Raw genomic sequence first — 23180 nt, forward strand, 5'->3', positions numbered from 1 at the left:
AATCTTCTTTGTTACTTCTTCAAAAAACTCAATCAAGTTTGTGAGACATGATTTCCCACACACAAAGCCATGTTGACTATCCCTAATCAGTCCTTGCCTTTCCAAATACATGTACATCCTCTCCCTCAGGATTCCCTCCAACAACTTGCCCACCACTGACGTCAGGCTCACCGGTCTATAGTTCCCAGGCTTGTCTTTACCGCCCTTCTGAAACATTGGCACCACGTTAGCCAACCTCCAGTCTTTCGGCACCTCACCTGTGACTATCGATGATACAAATATCTCAGCAAGAGACCCAGCAATCACTTCTCTAGCTTCCCGCAGAGTTCTCGGGTACACCTGATCAGGTCCTAATTTCAGGTTACTTCATGATGTTGCACATATTATGGGCTGAATTGTATAGGTCGTGGTTACTCAGTGGTTAGCAGTGCTGCCTCACCACATTAGGGACCTTGGTCCGATTCCACCCTCGGGTGACTGTGCAAACTCCACACAGACATTCTCCCTGTGTCTGCATGGTTTACCCTGGGCTCTTTGGTTTCCTGCCATGGACCAAGGATGTGCAGATTAGGTGGATTGCCTATAGTGTTCTGGGATGTGCAGGCTACATGGGTTAGCCATGGGAAATGCAAATTTACAGGGGTAGGCGGAGTGGGATGCTTTTCAGAGTGTCAGTATGGATTTGATGGGCTGAACGGCCTGCTTCCACACTGTAGGGATTCTATGACTTGTGCTTTGGTTCTATGACTTGTTTGGCAGAATTGACTTAGAAGTCCACTGAGGCATAACTTGATGCTGAGATCAACTTGTCCCATCTCTTTCCATTAGTGGCTTATCAACATTCCCACTGGGCCATGAATAATTACCAATTGATGGTGATTAACAACATGTCGCATTAATATTCAGGTTGCGATTTGACCAAACTTGCCCGTAATAACTCAAGAGGTCTGACTGGAAAGGAACATCATTTATTGTTGAACACCAAAATAGAGCCACTACCCATGGCATCCATAGGCTAGTCCCAGTCTGTGACGGATAGTTCTGAATTGAATTCACTTTATTGTCACATGTACTCAAATGAGTTCAGTGAAAAGTTTAGAAGTCACCACTTATAGCGGCATCGAAGGTACAAAGATACCTAGGTACAGCTCCTTCAGTTACAAGCTTAGTTACAGTGTAACAATGTCACACGGTGCCATCTTAGGTACAGAGTACGTAGGTACAAGCCTTAGTTACAGAATAGAGAAATGAGAAAATAAAAGTTACATTACAGTTATACACAGTATAACCATATGTTAGAAAAACAAGAAGCAAAGTTAAAACGACAAACATCACAGTCTCTCTCCGAGTGCTCTCCTCAGCAGATCAGAACTGGGGGCCTCCACGTCGTCTGACTGCTGGCTGCTGCCATGCTCCGCACTGGGCCGCTGATGCCGTTTCACACCGGACCCATTGGTTGCTGGCGTCCTGGCTTCAGACGCTGGGAGTTGGAGGCCAGGGCTGGGTGTCCAAGGCTGAGAGAAAGGAAGAAAAGAGGGAGGAGAAAAGAAAAAAGAACAGGTGGAGTAGATGAGTCCTGGATGGAACTTCCTGCTCAGCTACCATCTTACTGTAAGTCCCATTCCTGGGTCTGCTTTATAAAGGGCTCAGGTGATGAGTTCCAGAGGGGCAGGCAACCTGTTACAACAGAATTCATCATTAAAAATCACACAAAACAAACTATAGTCCAGCTAGTGTTTTCAAATAAACTTGTTGGACTATAACCTAGTGTTGTGTGATTTTTAACTTTTCCCACCCCAGTTCAACACTGGCTTCTCCACGTTAAGTAACTCGCTCCACTGGAAGATTAATTGGTGATTCCACATGGCTTTGTAGTGGTTACACATTGCACAACTAACTAGATATTGGGAAACCTAAAATGGAAAGTAGAGCAGGTAGAACTTGCCATTTGCTCCAAACAACCTGCATGTTGGATACTGGATATCAGCATCTAAGGGAACGCTGCATGGGCATTGCCCATGTGTATCCCACATCCACAGACATTGGCATCTGACACCTGACAGCCTTTTAGAACCCTCATGACACGGCTCTGATCCATTTACAGGATGCTTCTGCACCACTGTGCTGTACCTCAGGCTGCAATGACATTGTCATGACAATTATCATTGTAATGCTGCCGCAAGGACACTATACGCTCAGGCTCACCTGATTCAGCTTATGGACTGGGGCAGGCTGCATTTTTGAGCTGTTTGGTTGCTTCCTAGCAATTACTCATTCTGAGCTTATTGGATGCTTGTATAATGCCAGCCTTGCATTGCCTAGCTTTTTTTGCACTTTGTCCCCTCAGCCAGATATCCCAGGCTAATATTATTTCTGTCTAGTTGTGCCACATAGCGCAACTGCAAAACCAGGATGTTTGTCAATCAAGTCTGGGGGTCCTGACACCATGTCAAGGGCAGCCTCTGATACCAGCCCAGGCCTGCTCAGGATAGTCAGAATCATAAGAGATGAGGATCTAAATGTTAGGCACTAAACCACCCATATTGGCTCTTATTGCCCTTTTGAGGGTTTTTTTTCCTCTTGGAATGAGAGAGTGGCAAGTATTATAGAAGATGAATGTTGGTGGCACAGCTGTTCCTATTAATGCAGTTGGTGAGTTGTCCCAAATGAGTGATTAGGAAGTGCAAAAGGCATGCAGGGTTATTGGGTTGAGGTGGCTGCGAGCGAGTGGGGAAGATGTTGCAGGCAGTAATGAGCATGGTAGAGCATGAGTGTTGGTGGGAGGTGGGTATAGTAGGAGAGACTGAGTGAGTATGAGGTGTCAGAGAGAAGATGATGGCACTCATGCTGACAGAGTGGAGAAGGCCATTGATTTTCATTATGGACATTCCTCTAGGTGGCTGAGACTGCTTTAACTCGAGTAGCGAGCTTGGAGCTGGTTGACATGGTTTGGTGTTGTGGACTGCTGGTCTTGGGGGAAGAGGACATTCTGCTTGTACATCATCCTATCCAGCAATACCTCCAGATCCCTGCCTATAAAACGGGATGCAGATTTTCCCTGTCTGCCATGTCTGAGGCAAATATGAGAAACTGTGCAGGTCAGCTCCAGTCTGGTGCATAACAATCTTTCAAAGATGACATTGGGGTTGGAGAGGAGGGTATTCATCAATATGTTGATAGAATGTGATAATAATGTGAATAATTCCTCTTGTTGTCATTTGTTTATTGCAAAAGGCCATAGTAGTTTTTCTTTAGGTGTGATTTGCTCATTTTTGTGGTTCTTGATTTTAATAAATCTAAAATATTTCCTTTCTTAGGAAGGTATTGCCTTTGAACTAAAGATTGTCCGATATCGTGGGACACTTCTGAAGCAATTCTTGCGCTATGTTGTGGAACCAAAAACATCATTTGAGTTTTATGGGAATACAGGAGTATTGGAATTTGATCCTGGGGAAAGGGAAATAGCAATAACATTGCTAGCAAGAGAAGATAATGTACCTGAGGTAAGGCTTTGGGTACTGCAGATTCATCATGTCTCAGAGTGTTAAAATAAAATCTTTAGAGTGTAAATATGATGTTGGTTAGAATTGTGAAGGTAAATATTGCCACAGGATATTGTGCTATTCATGTGAACAGTTTCCTTGAAATCATGAATTTCTTAAAGGCATTTAAGATTGATCAGTTTTATTATATACAGATCTAGCTGTGTTTGAAATTAAAACCAAGGGAAAGTGTAAATATTTTTCATGTGCTTGGAGAAGCAGTGACAGGCTGTATTACCATTTTGAAGAAAATGTTAAGATACAGTAACTAATTTTAGTGAAACATTTGAAATTCTGTTCCCTTTCAATAGTAAGACATTTCTGCCAGCAAGAAAACTTCTATTTGACACTTTCTGTTGCAATCAGAAAATTTTGCAAATGGAGACAACATTTACTTAAACTGGCCAGTTCCATTTCCCGGGGTTCTTAACACCTTAAGAACATCATTGTCAGATCTTTAAAAACTATAGAGTTACATATGCAAATTTATGATCGATGTTATTTAATCAGCACCAATTGACTTCCTGCATAGATTCCCCCGCAGTCTGGGAACGTTATGTCTGCAAAAACATTCAGTGCTGTTCGTAATCCGATATCTCCCCACCTTTTTTATAGGGGGTTGATGGATTGACCTTTGCAAATGCATGTTTTAGTTTACACATTAACTGATGTAGAAAAGCTTTCTTCTTGCTTGAGGCTTCTTTATTTTGTATCTGTCCTTTTGCAATGTTTGTTCAGCCTTTCAGTATTCTACCCTGCGGTAAACTTGAGGCTATTCAAAAGCTCAAGTCCACTTCACCCAATTACTGACTTTGCGATCTGAAGTTTTAAAATTCTCTCTCTCAAATTCCTCCACGATCGTAACCTTTTTGTCAGATCCTTCCCTCCTATAAAGTTTCAGCTGTAAAACACTTGCTCCTCCAATTCTGATTTCTTGAACATTACTGATTTTAAACATGTAATTGGTAGCTGTTCCATTGGCTGTCAAGTTCTTAAGATCTCAAATTTTCCACTTTACATTGTCTGTCTGCCTGTCTTCCTTTTTTGAAGAAAGTCTTTAAAATCTATTTATTTAATTGAATCAACCTGAATAGTTCTCATGTGTCACAGAGTGCCATTCTTGGATAATACTTTTGTCGAAAGTGCAACATAAATGCCAATTATTGTTTATATCAGCTTCCAATGAAAACACATTAAAAGCAGATTAATGTGTGTTATTTACCTTTGTATAATATGTTCACTTATTCTTAGCTGGATGAACAATATTCTGCCATAATCAGCAGCCACAGTTTTCCACCAAGCAAATTAGGAACTGCTACACAGATCAATATCACAGTGTTGAAGAATGATGATCCTCATGGCGTGATACAGTTCATCACTCAGGAATTTACTAAAACTATAAATGAAAGCAAGGGAGATACCATATACAGAGGTAAAAATAATTTTAATAATTAATAATTTGATATCATTTTCCAGTTGGATAGAGTCATGATGTTGTATATTTCATAATCAGCTGCTTAATAATGGAGTGCCAGAATTAAGGGAAAAATCGTCATCTTTTATACAATACGTTTAGCAATTCTGAAGCAATTGTCAGCTCTAGGAACAATACAGTTCAAAATGCTTTAGGTTCTAAAATATAAGACTCTAAATTAATGACTCTGAGAAGTACTTGACAAGTTTGATCAATATGAAATATTTTAACTTCATTAATACCTAGTTGGCTTCTGACTACAAGCGCAAAGTTTTGCAGTTGGCAGCAATAGCCTTGTAAGCAATACAGTTCCTTTCTGGGGTTCTTATAATGCAGTGGCAATGTCCTTACCTCTGCACCAGGAGGCCTGAGTTCAAGTCCCATCTGCCCTAAGGATGTGTCTTTTTTTTATTCATTTATAGTATATGGGTGTTGCTGGTTAGGCCAGCACTTGTTACACATTCCTAATTGCCCAGAGGGCAGTTAAGAGTCAACCATATTCCTGTCGGTCTATGGTTGTCACATGTAGGCCAGACCAGCTAAAGGATGGCAGTTTCCCTCCCGAAAGAACATTAGTAAACAGTATGTGATTTTCTAACAATGGATTCATGGTCATCATTAAATGCTTAATTTCAGATTTTTTCCAAAACTCCAATTCAAATTCTTCCATCTGCTGCAGTGGGATTTGAACTCGGGTCCCGAGAACGTTCCCTGGGTTTCTGGATTAACAATCCAGCAACAATACCTCCCCAATAATATCTCTGAGCAGGTTGGCTTAAAAACAAAATAAACAGTTTCTTTCTCGGGACCTCTACATGGTGCTAGGAGTGTTTCAAAAGTACACAGACTGAATGCTGGTAATAAGAGGACCATGGACACACATGGAGGCATGGGAAATGTTCACCACATCAGGCAGTCAGAGAATCTGTTCATGTTTCAGGTTGATGGGCTTAGTTCAGAACTGGAAAATGTTAGAGATGTAATCAAATTTAATCAAGTAGAAACATGGAGAAATGAAGGAGGGCAGGCCTGTGATTGACTGAAAGGCAGGGGAGATTAAATAATGAAAAGGATGATGTTGCAAGGCAAAGTTAGGGCAAACAAATAAATAAAAATGGTTCCAGACGTGTGAGAACTAGGATAGCAGAATCATTATCAGCAGATGTTGTTTGAAAGAATGTGAAGGTTATGATCTACAATCATTGAACCCAACATTGAGTCTAGAAGGCAATAACGTGCCTACTTAAAAGCTTCATTGCAACAGTGTGGAAGATCGAGGACAGGAATGTTAAAAAGTGCGTGGTGCAGTGAATTGAAATGATAGGTGATTGAAAGCTCGATATTATACTTCTCACCTGAAGAACGAAGTTCCACAACGTTGTCACCCAATTTACTTTTGTGTCTCCAGTGTACGGGAGACCGCATCATAAGCAGCAAGTATAAGTTACTAAGTTGCAAGAGATACAAGTAAATCATCATTTCACCTGGAAGAAAATGTTCAGGTCCTGCATAGTGGAGGTAGAAGAACAAGTGTTGCATCTTCCATATTGGAAAGGGAAGATGGGTTGGGAGAGATTGAAGAGTGAGTTGGGGTGTCATGGAATGAATTGTCCCTCCAGAATACTGGGAGTGGAGGGAAACGTAGATGTGTTTATTGGTGGTGGTAATTGTTTTTTAAATGTGGAAGATGCTGGAGTGGAACTTCAGGCAACGGGGAGCTCTATCATGCCACTCCATGGAGACGGAAAAGGGAGAACATATGTTTGGGATGTGGAGAATGCATGATTGAGAGACCTGTCAGGCATGGTGTAGGGAAATCTTGGCCAGAGGAAATAGGAAGACCTATCTGAAGCACTGGTATAGAGGATAGCGTGATGAGGATAGAAAAACAAACAATGTGAAACTGGGTGAATGGAAGAGAGTCTTTGCAGGAGGAGGGGTGTATGTGTATTTAAATAGTTGTAGAAGACTGTGGATTTATCGTGAATATTATGCCCGGAAATGGAGACTGAGGAGTCAAAGAAGAGAAGGAAAGAGGTGGGGTTGGACAGTCGAAAACCAGGGAAGTCAGGAAATTTAACAAATTTGTTGGAATTTTCCAGTTCAGGGTGAGAATAAGAAACATCACTGATAGACTCATCAGCAAACCAGTAAAAGAGGTGAGGGAGACACCCTGAATAGGACTGAGACAAGGAATGGTCTACAAAAAGGCAGATGTAGTTCGAACCCACATGACAGTATCTTTTATTTGAGGGAAGTGAGAGGCAATGGAGACGTTGAGAAGGCAATTTCAGCTAGATGAGGAAGGATGGTGGTGAATGAAGTCTGGTTTGACCTTTGTCCAAGCAAAAAATAGAGAATCCTCAGGCAACCCTAGTGTAGAATAAGAATCATAAACATGGAAAAGGCTTGCTGTGGAGGATTGGGAAGTTGGGAAACTCCTAACCAAGTGATACAGAAGAGAATATCATGGAAGAAATGCTCAATGTTCCAAGCTCAAAATTGATGGAGATGGTGGAGTGAATGGATAATATTGGAGACTTTGTTGGAAATTAATGATTTGGTAAATGGTATTTATTGACCTCCAAAGAAGGGCCAAATAAATATTCCAATTTACTGTATTCCAATATTGTTTGTCTTTAAATAATTCCTATTCATATCGCTATGTCCATATTGCTACACATAATGAACCATTTTACTTTAATTCATCAGCTAGTTTTCCTGTAATCCGTGACCGAGGAGTGTTTGGTAATGTTAGTGTGTTCTGGATTGTGGACCCTGCTTTCACGAATGATGTTTACCCAGTCCAAGGTGTGGTCAACTTTAACAGTGCTGAATCATCAAAAAACATCACTCTTCAGTCCCTTCCTGATGCAGTGAGTTATGGTTTGTCCACTTCAGTGCATTCTGGTAGTAATGACAGATTTAAGCGAAGTAAAAATATCTTGTCAATATTGTTGTCGTGCCATGATGCAATCAAAATGTTTAAAGTTTTGAAAGTGGGGCATTAGCAAGGGGAGCAAATGTGTACAGAAGTGGAGTTTAGGGCGAATCTGGCCGATGGACCTCTTTCTTCAAGCTGATGGTGTCCAGGACCTAGTGTGATTGGCCAAGCACTTCATCATCAAGGATATGGAACATTGCATCACTGGTTATAGTCTCCTGCCATTGGCCAGCAAAGTCACTGTGGCTTTGAACCTTTTCACTTCTGGTTCCTACCAATGTTCCACGGATCTTAGAGATATATCAGAATCCTCTGTGTACCACTGTGTTTGAATAGTCATTGATGTCCTGTTTGTCAAAGCTGGATGTAACATTAAGTTCACGGCACATGTGGCTAACAAGTGCCATGGGAAGTGGTTTCTCCCTGGTTCCACCCTGGGTTTCTGCCTGATACATAACATCAACAATTAATAATGAGCTAGAAGGTCTGAGTTCAAGTCTCACCTGCTCCAGACATGTGCCATAATATGTCTGAACAGGGTGACAAAAATATCTGCAGAGTACGTGATGGGGACTGAAGATGATTATGATTTTTAAATGTAAATGAATTCATGAAGTGATTGGAAATCTTCAGTTGAGTTTAGAGAGATACTTTTTCAACATCCAGAATGTTTCATTAACTTGTTTTACCATTAGTTTTATAGGTGGACTTTTGCTTGTTTTAAACATGTTGTGGCGAGACCCTAGACAAGGTTCTCCAATTTGTTCTGGTTCTAGATGGGATACTCATTAAGCCCATGGATGAGGAGGTTTGAGCTGGCTCCCCTTCTTTATGAACCTTTGTTTGGCTACAAACAACTTAATTTGGAAAGGATAATTTTACCTTGAGGTTTCCTTATACTTTGAAAATAACTTATATTTTAAAAGGAGCCAATTCAACCAGGCTTTCTTTAAGTAATAAATGATTGAGTTTATTAGTTACTAGATGCAAGAAAAATTAGTAACACAGCATATACACCCAGATAACAAATAAAAGATAAATCCAAGAAGACAAAAATTTAAACAAAAAGGTTTTATGGATCTGTCAATGAATTGTTCATGAAGAGCAGATAAGATAATATGGCTGTATTTGTGTTACACTGAAGACGTCCAATTGGCCTGAACAACTCATTTTCGTGACTCTTGGTTACGTAGACCTATTCAATTTCCTTTGTCCTGATTCCTGTTTTTTGAAGTAGTTTGCAGCCAGTTTGAGGGAGAACCTTTCCTGCAATACGGGGGAATGAAGGATAGTTCTTCTACTGTGACTTTCACATGTGTTAACATTTGAACCCAGGCTGATACACATAAATGTTCAGTCCCAGTAGTCTACTCCAGTAGAGTTAAAAAAAACTATCAAGGGATAGACACAAATTGTCTCTGTGGTTTGGGACATAACCTGCAGGAGGTGACTTGCTGTTGACAGGAGTCTTCAGTTCATTTGTAGTCATGAGTGCCTCTTCTTTCCTTTGAAGGGTCGTTGTTTGAAATTACCTTCACATCCATTGGTATGACACTTTGTGGGTCTCTTCAGACAAATACTTAGAGCCAAAGTTTTTTGTGGATGTATCAGCCCTCTGCAAAAACACATTTTATGATTGAATTTTAAAATGTCCACAGTATTTCAGTGTTCTGACATGTAATCATTACCAGATTAATACATTTTGAATTTGAATGTCTACTGTATGTAAATTGAGTTTCATTGAAAATCATATTGTAGTAGGGTTCAAGTACATGAGATGGAAATAATAGAATTTTGAATGCATCATGGATAATGGTTTACTCCAGTGGTTTTAAGTTTCAAGTTGTTGAAGTCTTGAATGTCCAAAAGTGTTTAAGAATATTATTAAGTTATGTATGTGACAAATTTCATAATTCACTTGATGTGTCTTGACTGATTATGAACATTATGTCAATTGTATACAAATACTGGCACAACACATTTTAATACAAAAGTTATATTGACTAAGATTATTTATGGCGGGTATGTCTGCAGGAAGTACATATTAATATTCCAATGTAAAGAGATTTCCTGGAGTTTTTTATTGAATTATTTTGAAGCTTCTACCGTACTTAAGTGGAAACCAAACTGTACTTTAATAACAATACTTTAAATAAATCTCAATATTAGCCATGAAATTTCAATTTAGTTTGCTTTGTTATCTTTGTAATCTGTATCTATATCTAGATTCCTGAAGAAGTGCAAACCTTCACCATCATCCTTTGTAATACCAGTGGAGGCGCCAGACTTGGAAGTATACTTAACGCAACTCTCCTTATTAATAAAAATGATGATCCCATTTATTTTGAAGGTTTGGAATTCACTTCTTATAAAGTTTTCTCTATGTATTGGGATCAAAAATTAGTTCATAGAGAATTGGGTGCATTGTGATGATTTAAAAACCACTTTGAGTTTGCTTCATTAATTACAGACTTTATTAACATGCATATGCTGGGAGACACATTTGGGAAAAGCCTATCATGGTCTCTGCCTGAATCACAATCAGTGTGACAATTTAACTTCTAAACATTCACATTTCATTACAATTTTTTTTATGGTTCACGAATCATTGATTATCTCGGCACTTATATCACACATCCTTATCAACAGGGATAAACTTCAGAATCCCTTTCCTATTCCCGTTAACCTGTGAAACATTGTTACCACTGAGACTCTATTGCCTCGTCCTGTCTACTCCCCTTTTAACCTGTAGGGTGTTATTTAGTGTTGTGAAAGTCATTAAACTTCACCTAGGTTTCCATTGTCTGTGGGAACTGTCATGCCTGCAGTATTGGCTAAATTTTCCATCATGCTAAGAAAATCTGTTCATTGCTCCATCTTATCTGTTCTAATGGTAGTGGTGTGCATTTGAAATTAATCTTAATAATCTCATTTCAGTTCATTCTGTTGGCCAGAACCCTCTGTGCCAGGTTGGCACCTGTCAGGTTTTTACAACCAAAGGATATCCACAGATCTTTCTACACTTTGCAGATGTTACATCCCTAAGTTTTTTTTATCTTACACCTCTTTCAGCTTAGGCTGTATCCTAACTATGATCAGATTGTGGGTTTTTAAATGACTACATTTTAAACACAACAGCCTCCTTTTCTATGTTACTTACCCAGCATGTTGGTCAGGTTCTCAGCCAGCTGTTGCCACCTCCAACTGTAGGTTTCACGAAGCAGATTCAAAATGATTACTTTCCAAGGACATTGAGATGATCTATGTCCAAGGATCAATTTGTGATATATCCAGAATTAAGCCTCTAGGTCCACAAATCTTGTCATCAAGTAGTGGTTTTAATATTTAGAATTTATTTTCTTTTAATGTCCCAATTCTTCTGCTGCAGGTTGTAATAATATGAGAAGATCTGTTAATGTCCTTGTATTCCTCATGCAGAAATCATACATCAGAGGCAAATATTTTAACATAGTCCTTTATGTCATCGATATCTCCATGGAGTTTCCCTGATACATATTGACCAGTTTCTTATGCACAATCTGTACCCAGATTTCTGTGATAAGTTGAAGATTGGGTCGGACACCTATAGATTTAACTGTGCAGCTAAAAGTCCTTGGATTAGTAGTTACACAGTACTCTCCTTCATCAGGTGTAAACAGTATCGGTTAGTTTATAGCTGGCATTACTTACCTTCATGATACAACTGCCCTCTTAGTTGTGTTTAGCTCACAAGTTGCCTCAACGACATGTTGCACCCGATGGGGAGCCCACCACTGCCCCTTGATGAGTGCTGCACACTGCCACATTAGTTCTCACAAAACCATCTCCTCCTGGGATCGTATACAATAGTGATGTTTACAGTTGTGTAGTGGTTAATTTTCCTTGCACAGACCACTGGAGGACTCAAGTATGCAGGTTAATTTTGTGTTTATTCAAACAAATTCAATCTTAGATTGACAAAGCGTAATTATGCCTCATTCTCTAACTCGCATCAGTTCAGTACATGCAGAAAATCGTTAACCTTTAAATACCTGCATTGTTTCCATTTCATTCATGTGAAAAAGCAGAAATCCTCTAGTTCAAGTCTTTCTCTTCTCCTGACTGCAGGTTCTGTTTATACTTGAGCCTGCTCCTCATGTTGATTCATGTCTTAGGGTGTACAGTTCAAGGTTTCTCTCCAGACATTTCTGCTGGTGTGGAATATTGGGATGTGAAAGTTTCACGCTTACGCCTTACAGCACTACCTTGTATGATGTTGTCTTCCTCCTGTTATAACCCTTTTAATAACATGTTATTTCATTCCATGGATGTAAGTATGCTTGCTGAGTTGTAAGGTTCATTTCCAGATGTTTCATCACATCCTAGGTAACATCATCACTGAGCCTCCACTGGTGTTAGTAACCTTTCTATTTATGCGTTTAGGTTTCCTTTGGTTGCTGATGTCATTTCCTGTATTGTCATTTGCTGTGGTGATGACATTTCCTGTTCTTTTTCTCAGAGGGTGGTAACTGGAGTCTAAGTCAATGTACTTTTTGATAGAGTTCTGGTTGGAATGCTATGCTTCTAGGAATTATCGTGCGTGTCTCTGTTTGGCTTGTGCTAGGATGGGTGTGTTGTCCTAGTCGAAGTGGTGTCCTTCCTTACCTGTATGTAAGGATACTAGTGAGAGTGGGTCATGTCTTTTTGTGGCTAGTTGATGCTCATGTATCCTGGTGGCTAGTTTTCTGCCCGTTTGTCCAATGTAGTGTTTGTTACAGTTCTTACAATGTGTTTTGTAAATCACATTAGTTTTGCTGTATAGGGTCTTTCAAGTTCATTAGCTGCTATTTTAGCGTGTTAGTGGGTTTGTAGGCTACCATGGTGCCAAGAGGTCTGAATTTCATTCCATAGGATGTTATGTTACACAACATAATCAAACCCTAGAACTGATGTAATTCAACTCGGTGAGCAGTGCAGGGTTTGGTTTTATTGGTGTGTTGTACCAATCCTGTCCAGGCCCAGGAAGCAGTTTAGGGAGCCACCAATGGGTCCGTCTTTCTTGGTTTGGATTAATCAGACTTGGGACAGTAGCCTCCCTGCGCATATGTTTGAGCATGGTTCTGAATCAAATAATCTCTATATCCAATTATATTTTCAAAGTTTGTGCGAAGATTTGTAGCTCGGGTGCTCGTTGTTGTGGTTCTGTTTGCCGAGCTGGAAGTTTTTGTTGCAAACGTTTCGTCCCCTGGCTAGGCGACATCATCAGTGCTTGGGAGCCTCCTGCGAAGCGCTTCTTTGATGTTTCCTCTGGTGTTTATAGTGGTCTGTCCCTGCCGCTTCCGGTTGTCAACCGGAAGCGGCAGGGACAGACCACTATAAACACCGGAGGAAACACCAAAGAAGCGCTTCGCAGGAGGCTCCCAAGCACTGATGATGTCGCCTAGCCAGGGGATGAAACGTTTGCAACAAAAACTTCCAGCTCGGCGAACAGAACCACAACATCCAATTATATGTTCTCAAATTAACTCTTGAACCAAGATTTAAACGTTTTACTAACCTCACTTCTCCTATTTTGCATACTTTAATCCCTGGGCATAATTCCAAGCCCTCAGTACTTATCTTGACATCCAAAAAGCATAACCATTTATTCTTGAGATTTTTTTGTGAGTGCGTGACTGAATTAGTGCATCCCCAACATTTTCTGTTCTGATGACCTCATCCTAAGTAAATTGTAAAGTTGCTTACTGAGCCTGGACAGGATTGGTACAACACACCAATAAAACACTGCCAGGGACCAAACCCTGCATGCAGTTGAATTATATCATTTATAGGGTTTGATTATGTTGTGTAACATGACCTAATACTGTATTGGGAATAAAATAACATGTTATAAAAAGGGTTACAGCATGAGGAAGACAACATCTTATGGCTCCTTACTTGAAGAGCTTTCCGATTCTTGTAGATACCGGTCAGCTGATTAAATTTGTGCTGTGCCTAGCCACTTAACTCGGGTGGTTAAAATCATGGGCTTTTAACTATATAAACTATACATCACCCCCAAAGTATCCACAGTAACAGTATCTCCATGTTCTCTATCGTTATGGTGTTGTCCTCTGGAGACAACACAGTACTTGGACACTGTGTCAACTTGTAAAAATAACCAATCAGTACATCCCAATTACTTACTAATATCAATTCACGTTCTTGACAATACTGTCCTTGAAATCTCAGTAGTCTCAGTACCCATACAAAGGGAAATAATTATTCTGAGATGGCGGTATTGGACTGGGGTGTACAAAGTTAAAAATCACACAACACCAGGTTATAGTCCAACAGGTTTAATTGGAAGCACACTAGCTTTCGGAGTGATGGTCCTTCATCAGGTGACAATCACCTGATGAAGGAGCGTCACTCCGAAAGCTAGTGTGCTTCCAATTAAACCTGTTGGACTATAACCTGGTGTTGTGTCATTTATGGTGAAATCTTAACTATTTCCTACTACATCCCTTGTACTATTCAGGCCTTTTAGCAGTCATCTCCTTTGTCTCCTTTGGTTGGTTATATCTACTGCCCAGGATGCAGGGGGATGTTCTTGCTAATGTATGTAGCGTGTGCTTCTCATACTGCTGCACTTACCAGGGGGGTTTTCTCCATTACTGTTACCCACAGAGTGACAGCAATTCGATGGTTTATGTGGAATAAAACCCAAGATCTGCTTTTGGACCTCCTGTTGGCAGAAATAGAATGTTAGTAATATATAGCTTGAGCTGAGACTGTTGGGAGTGGAGTCTCCCCTGTGACATTTGTCGAAAGAGAGTACTCACCTCAACATTTTTAAGATTTTTCCTTTTACAATCTGTCTGCACAGGATATAACTGTACCAAAGCTCTGAGATGACTCTTAAGGCTGTTTTCAGATTTAGTCATTGTTTATAAACCAACATTAAGAACCCATTCAATCACATCAACTTTACAAGTGCCACTTTGTTATTTGTGCAGTTAGGATTGGGAGCTTCTGAAGCAGTGATTAGTTCCTGATCCTGTTGTTTTGAGAATCTATTCCAACAATATTTTTGTTGTCTCCTTCTAGCAGAGTGTATTAAAACTCCACTACTTCTCACTCATAAAATTTTATACACCCTTCTAGATACTATACAACCTCATTTATTAGTCCTGGAGAAAGTTTGCAGTGTAATAGACTATTAATATAGCACATTTAAAAACAAAAATTAACTGTTTCTGCTTGATGTTTCTTTGTTTATTCTTTATCTTAGATGTGTCTTATATTTTTCCTCAATAGTAATTTGGTACATTAAACAATATGTTTTGCACTTCAAATGATTCCAGTTTAGAAAGTGTAATGGGGCTGATAGGTTCTGTCCAAAATTAAATTTATTTTTCTTCAGAATAAATTTATTTTTCAAGTTCACTGAAATCTTTGCGAATATGTGTCCATGTCTTTTATTGTTTTCAAAAATCTGACCAAATCCAAATGAAATTAATTTAGTTCAATAATTCCAATTCCTTATAAAAGTCAAATCAAATTCTTGAAGTTTCCAGGAATTGAATTGAATTGAATTTAATGTCACGTGTACCGAGGCACAGTGAAAAGCTTTGTCTTGCGAGCAATGCAGACAGATCACAGAGTTAAGTCGCATAGATAAGAAAGTTACAGATAAACAGTAGCAAACACAAAAACACAGGTACAAGTGAATGTTAAGAATTTGTGAATCCATTCAGTATTTTAACAACAGTAGGGTAGAAACTGTTTCGAAACCAGCTGTTGTGTGTGTTTCGGCTTCTGTACCTTCTCCCTGATGGTAGAGATTGTAGAAAAACAAAAGACATAAAAGATAGTGCCCCTTCAAGAAAAGATATTACTCCAGTGGCATTAAATTTAACCTGCGAGCAGAAAAAATGAATTTTTCTTTTCCTGTTTCTCCAAAGGGTAAAACAATCTGCAGTTCAGACACTTGCATAATGTGTATATGTGTTTATGTATATGTAGATATTTTTTAGAAACTTTGATGAACATTAGGGAGCAAGGTTCTATTTCAAACTCTGCATTTGCAGCCTTTTAGATCAATGCCCATTCTTTCCAAAAGTTATTTTTCTAAAGCTTCTCTCTCAAACAGATCTTTGAAAAATTTTCTCCATTTCAACACTTTGAGCCCATATTATTGAGCTCAGACCAATTGACAGTACAGTATATAAATTTAAAATTCACTTCCCTTTTGTGAATTGTATTCAGAGCAAAATCTTAACCAGGATTTCTAAGCCAAGACTAATCCAACACAGGATTAATGAGAAACATGCCAACTTAAACTACCAAACATTAAGAAAAATCATTCTGAATATGTGAACTTTGTATGTGGATTAAAAGTCCCTACAGCCCTACGGGAATATCCTGAAATCATAAAGCTGACCAACAAGCATGATTTCAGGACTCGTCCCTTGAAAAATGCGCTTGATTATCCTTCTCACAAATTACGTTAATAGTCTCTTCTTCAAACTTCTGGAATGCAATAAGGTTAAACACCCACAAAGAACCTTTAGCCAAATCAAAAGAAAGCTTGCACACAATTTCCTCAATACTCATTCAGTTTGACAATGTTTTTATTCAAACAGAAGTTCTTAATACTGTTAACCAAAAACAATCTCTTCCACCCATGAAGAGAAAGAAAAAGGGGTCTTAAAGTTTTTATTGACAGACTTCACATTTTTCTGTTCCTCTGGAGTCTGTCAGACTTTGTGCAACCAAATTCCAGAGGGATACTGCAAGAAATTCCACACTCATCAAACTAAACAATTGCTCTTGAACACCTGAAACTTTCATTTTATCATGAATTATTGTTAGGCCAGCTTTACTACATTTTTGCATGGAGGTGTATCTCACATATTAAATTCTACAGTTTTAAAGCATGCAAGACTAGAACAGAGATGGTTAATTAATCTCTACTGATGTATACAGACTGATGAATACAGAACCAAGACAAAGCCAATAAATACACAAAGACAAGGTGTACACATGTTTATTTTTCCTCATCAGTGATCTAGATTACTCTGGTGCTTTCAGTTTAAAATGATTTGTAGAATTTAGGAACTAACTCCAATTTATCTGTTGTGTCTCAACTTGTGGCTCGTGGTGGGGTATTTAAAAGAACAAATTAATTCTCTTTGTAGCCGAAGAACAAGCTGTTGGAGTGTCTGCTTGTGTCCTCTTAGCAGTTACCAGAGCATGTTCCCTACCTCACCTTTGGTGATGATGCTTGCATTCTCACTGTCCACTGGAGTAGAGCCAGATGATTGGAGAATGGCAGATGTTCCGTTGTTCCAGAAAGGGAATAGGAATAATTCTGGGAATTATAGTCCAGTCAGTCTTACGTTGGTGGTGGATATTGGAGAGGATTCTGAGAGACAGGATTTATGATTACTTGAAAAAGCATAGTTATAGTCCAACAGGTTTAATTGGAAGCACACTAGCTTCCAAAAGCATAGTTTGATTAAACATAGTTAGCATGGTTTTGTGAGGGGCTCATAAGCCTTATTGAATTTTTTCAGGATGTGACAAAACACATTTGAAGGTAGAGAAGTGGATGTGGTGTACATGAATTTTAGCAAGGTGTTTGATAAGGTTCACTATGGTAGGCTTATTCAGAAAGTAAGGAGGCGTGGGAAAAAGGGAAATTTGGTTGTCTGGATACGGATTTGGCTGGCCCATAGAAGACAGAGGGTGGTAGTAGACAGAAAATATTGAACCTGGAGCTCGGTGACCAGTGGTGTTCCACAGGGATTGGTTCTGGGACATTTGCTCTTTCTGATTTTCAGAAATGACTTGGATGAAGAAGTGGAAGGTTGAGTTAGTAAGTTTACCGATGATATGTCGATTGGTGGAGTAGCGGATAGCTTCAGTTTACCCTGAGAACAATTACTATGGTACCTTTCCTTTACCCAAGGAACCAAATCACAATCATGGAGCTACACCATCACTAGTTTCTGTACACACAGACCTATTCTCTGGCTTCAAATCCACTCATTGGTAGCTTGTTTAGAATACTGTGCACCCTATCTAATGGCTGGTAAAAACTGCAAAGAGAGCATTACCACTTCCAAATCATGGCAGCACTTATACACTTAATTGTTGGGCCCTCAGAATTGTTGCCAAACAAACAGACCTGGAGGTGCAGGTTCACAGATTCTTGAGGTTGGAGTTGCTGGGAGATAGGTTAGTGAAGAAAGTGTTTGGTATGCTTGCCTTTATTGGTCACTGCATTAAGTTGGCATGTCATGTTGTGGATGTATAGGGCATTGGTTAGGCCACTTTAATGTTCAATTCTGGTCTCCCTGCTATAGGAAAGATGTTGTTAACGTTGAAAGGGTGCAGAAAAGATGTACAAGGATGTTGCTGAGGTTGGAGGGTTTGAGCCATAAGGAAAGACTGAATAGGCTGGGCTATTTTCCTTGGAGCATCGGAGGTTGAGGCGTGACCTTATTGAGGTTTAAAAAATCATGATGGGCATGGATAGGTTAAATACACAAGGTCTTTTCCCCAGGGTATAGAAGTCTAACACTGGAGGGACTAAATTTAAGATGAGAGGGGAAAGATTTAAAATGACATAAGTGGCAACTTTTTCATGCAGAGGGTGGTGCATTTATGGAGCGTGCTGCCAGAGGAAGTGGTGGAGGCTGGTACAATTACAGTATTTAAAAGGCATCTTGATGGGTACATGAAAGGAAGGAGAAAGTGAGGTCTGCAGATGCTAGAGATCAGAGCTGAAAATGTGTTGCTGGAAAAGCGCAGCAGGTCAGGCAGCATCCAGGGAACAGGAGAATCGATGTCCAAGGATATATTTCCCTCCCCTCCCCTATCAGCATTCCGTAAAGACCACTCCCTCCGTGACTCCCTCGTCAGATCCACACACCAACCCAACCTCCACTCCCGGCACCTTCCCCTGCAACCGCAGGAGGTGCAAGACTTGCGCCCACACCTCCCCCCTCACCTCCCTCCAAGGCCCCAAAGGAAACTTCCGGAGATTGGTGGGGTGGTAGGTGAGGACCAGTGGGGTTCTGTCCTGGTGGCGGTTGGAAGGGCGGGGTTCAAGGGCGGAGGAGCGGGAAGTGGAAGAGATGCGGTGGAGGGCATCGTCGACCACGTCGGGGGGGAAATTGCGGTCCTTGAAGAAGGAGGACATCTGGGTTGTGCGTTGTACCTGGGTTGTACCTATCACCCTCACCTTGACCTCTTTCCACCTATCGCATTTCCGACGCCGCTCCCCCAAGTCCCTCCTCCCTACCTTTTATCTTAGCCTGCTGGACAAACTTTCCTCATTCCTGAAGAAGGGCTTATGCCCGAAACGTCGATTCTCCTGTTCCCTGGATGCTGTCTGACCTGCTGCGCTTTTCCAGCAACACATTTTCAGACATGAATAGGAAGGGTTTAGAGGGATATGGGCCAAAAACTCAAGGGGGACATAATTTTGGCAAGCGGGATTAGATTAATGTCGGATATCTGGTCCATGGATGAGGTGAAATGAAGGGTCTTTTCTGTGCTGTATGACTGTTCCTGTGAATGTACATACATCTTGTAATAGCATCTTTGAGTTAGCTGTTGTTTTCCATCATTTCAGCATCATGTAGGTTTCCTCTTTGCACATGTTTCACTCTTTGTGGCATTGAACCATTTGTAATTCAAACCTTTAATGTTGTTTTTAATCGAGTTTGTTTAAATCTAAATGTAGGTGCTTTTTAGGCATTTACAGAGTAGAGGCAACATATATTGATTGTTATGTAACAAATAACTTAAATGAATTTTGTAATTAGACATCAAGTCATCCACGAATAGAATAACACAAGGGCATTATTGGTAGTCAAAGAACCCCTAACCTCTATAACAGCCCTTTGAAATGATTTATAACTACAAGTTTCACAAAGTCATATTTTTAAGCTGGTTTATTTGAGTGTATGTAACATCTTATCAGAGATTTTGTAATGTATAAAGGAATCCTGTCTGATTTGATTAATTTTAGACCCAATTATCCTTCGAGTCCAAGAAGGAAGTGTTGCCAATTTCACAGTTGTTAGAAATGGATCTACTGACATGGTCGTTGCTGTTGTTTATGATGTTGAGAATGGGGGAGCATCCAGCACCGAAGGAGACTTCCTTTCTCCGGGTGAAAATAATACACTGGTATTTGAAGTTGGAGAAAGGGCTAAGACTGTTTTTGTTGCTATTAATGAAGATGATATCCCTGAAACGGATGAAATATTCTACATTGTGCTGCTTCATTCTACAGGTACTATTATTTTCTGTTTTTCTATAAAAAGCAATTGACGCTTGTTGCACACACTGATGTCTAGACTCATTTTTTTTCTTTTTCCTGAAAAGAAAAAAACAAGATTGTAAGCTATCAAAATGGGTTCACATTAGATCTAGTTCAGTTCTGGCGAGAGGTCATCAAGTTTGTTTCTGTCCACAGATAGTGCCTGACCTGCTGAGCTTTTTCTATTCTTTGGTTCAGATTTCCAGCAGTCAAAGGTTTTTTTTGTTACAATGAACAATGGTTTTGTTAAAACTATTACAGTGTTTAAGTAATACCCTACAGTTTAACTATTTTAGTAAAATATAGCAGATTGTTAGTTCAGTTCAGAATAACGATTTCTGAGAAATTTCAGGTAAAAATGTCTTATAACGAAACATTGGACAGACTTGGCTTATATCCTTTGGAGACCCATTCTAAAAGATGAAATACATAGCAATCTAGGTTTGTTCAAAAGATAAATTCAGCTGTATCTTTTGCGATAAATTCTGTGTCTTCTAGTCCTGCTTCGCAACCACCTGATGAAGGAGCAGCGCTTCAAAGGCTAGTGCTTCCAAATAAACCTGTTGGACTATAAACTGGCGTTGTGTGATTTTTAACTTTGTCCACCCCAGTCCAACGCCAGCTCCTCCAAATCTTTGGAGATTAGAACACCAAAAGGCAACTTAATTGAATTATAAAAGATCCTGAGGGGTCTTGATATGAAAATCAGATGTGGAAAAGGTGTTTCCTCATCCAGGAGAATCACGACCTAAGAATCAGTGTTTAAATTAAGAGAGGTTGAAATCAACTAGGAGAAAGTGAGGACTGCAGATGCTGGAGATCAGAGTCAAGAATGTGTTGCTGGAAAAGCACAGCAGGTCAGGCAACATCCGAGGAGCAGGAGAATCGACGTCATCATCAGCCCTGATGAAGGGCTCCAGCCTGAAATGTCAATTCTCCTGCTCCTTGGATGCTGCCTGACCTGCTCTGCTTTTCCAGGAACATACTCTCATTTAAAATAAGAGTGTCTGCCATTTAAAACAGAGAAGAGGTAGTCCCTTTATCCTCTGAGGATCTTGAGACTGGAACTTTCTTCATGAAAAGAAGCAGTCATTGGATATTTATGGTAGTGAGATTTTTGTTAAGTGAAAGGTTGCAGGGGTAGTTGAGAATGTGGGTTTGAGGTTACAATCACACCAGCAATGATTTTTTTGTTAAATGATAGAGCAAGCTCGAGGGGCCAGAATAGCTACTCACGTATAAATATGTATGTTCATTATCAAGTTAATATGAGTGAGTCTTACAACATTCATAATTGCTTCAAGCACATGGAACTTTTGTGACACTTTACTACAGATCTAGTTACTAAAGCAATTTTTTGAGTAGTGATGACTGGTTTGGATATTGCATTCATTTCAGTATAATTAAAATTAAGAATGGGAGGATTGCTTTTATGGAAGGAATAAACTGCTGGGTTCTCTTCATTTAACCAATCTTTTGATTTTAAACAAAATATTTACATTGCTTGCTGTTTATAGTGCAATTGTAAATCTGTTCTTTATAAGTGCAACTATCATGTTTAGTGTCCAGTAACCCTTCTACAGGAGTTCTGAAGATGGGCCACTGGACCTGAAATATTAACTCTGCTTTCTGTCCACAGATTCTGCCAGATCTGCTGAGTTTCTCCAGCAATTTCTGTTTTAGTTTCAGATTTCCAACATCTGCAGTTCTTTGCAATTTATATAATGTTTAACTTAATGTATCGAGAAATGATTTGTTTTAAGGAAATGCTCATAACTTCACTGCATTCACTATTGAGCAAGATATTCCTGACATTGAGATTTACTTTTTTATGTGCTACAGCCCATGGTGTTACTTATCTAAAACCCCAAATCATTTATTAAAATAGTAATCCAACCAACTGATCCCATCTCTTGCATATTGAATCCCGAGTTTACTTGCTTCTTATAGGAGATACTGTTGTCTATGGGACCTCAAGGGCTACAGTTATTATTGAAGCAAATGATGATCCTCATGGAATTTTTTCACTTGAACCCTTTGAAAAGAATGTATTTGAAGGAATGGCCAACAATTTTACGTAAGTAGAAATTAATTTATCACTAATGGTAAAGATATGAAATTTGAGAGTAGAAGGAAAACCAACTGATGGGATTTGTATTAGCTTACATGTACCAGCAATAAAAACAAGTTACTTTGGAGTAATGTTTTTCATCTCTTATACTAGAAAACATATTGTTAGATACTTTGAATTGTGACTTTTTGTAATGGCTTTGATAACATAGATTCTATGGCTGAAATTCAAGCTGGGCCATGGTAACATCTCTCATTCTGGGATGGGGGCTATATAAGAATGGTACTTAACCTCCAAATAAACAATGAATTGATCCAAGAGGTTGGCCGTGTAGTATACCTGGAGAATGGTGGAACAGTGGAGGGGATGGGTGTGGCATGGTACTGCTGACTCAAGGGATCAGAATACTCATGAAGCAGCTTTGAGGTAAACCCTGTGAGAGAGCAGGGTTTGTGGAGTTAGCAATTACATAAGTGTATTTTTTGAAGAGGGACGTACCTGTAGCATCCGGGCATCCTTGCCTGCAATGTATAAGAGACAACATTGACTATCTTATACGTTGCAGGCAAGGATACCCGGAGGCATGATACATTGGGGAAACTGAGCAAAGGCTACGACAATGGATGAATGGGCACCGCACAACAATCAACAGACAGGAAGGTTCCCTCCCAGTTGGGGAACACTTCAGTGGTCCAGGACATTCAGCCTCGGACCTTCGGTTGACCATCCTCCAAGGTGGACTTCGGGACAGGCAGCAGAGGAAAGTGGCCGAGCAGAGGCTGATAGCTAAGTTCGGTACCCATAGGGAGGGCCTCAACCGGGACCTTGGGTTCATGTCACACTACAGGTGA

General features: G+C 39.8%; 1 protein-coding gene across 3 annotated transcripts in view; it reads left to right on the forward strand.

Moving 5' to 3' along the window:
• Positions 1–23180, forward strand: part of adgrv1 (adhesion G protein-coupled receptor V1) — a 559481-nt gene that overhangs the window by 73757 nt on the left and 462544 nt on the right. For 2 of the 3 annotated variants that reach the window (XM_043709105.1, XM_043709113.1), the window contains 6 exons: positions 3318–3503; positions 4794–4974; positions 7729–7892; positions 10187–10310; positions 19965–20231; positions 22209–22335. In XM_043709105.1, the coding sequence (XP_043565040.1) occupies positions 3318–3503; positions 4794–4974; positions 7729–7892; positions 10187–10310; positions 19965–20231; positions 22209–22335 (1049 nt within the window). Of the gene's footprint in view, positions 1–3317; positions 3504–4793; positions 4975–7728; positions 7893–10186; positions 10311–19964; positions 20232–22208; positions 22336–23140; positions 23177–23180 lie in introns of those variants that run through there. The other variant, XM_043709123.1, reaches the window with a different exon arrangement.

Source organism: Chiloscyllium plagiosum, chromosome 2, assembly GCF_004010195.1.
Source record: "Chiloscyllium plagiosum isolate BGI_BamShark_2017 chromosome 2, ASM401019v2, whole genome shotgun sequence".
Classification (NCBI taxonomy): domain Eukaryota; kingdom Metazoa; phylum Chordata; class Chondrichthyes; order Orectolobiformes; family Hemiscylliidae; genus Chiloscyllium; species Chiloscyllium plagiosum.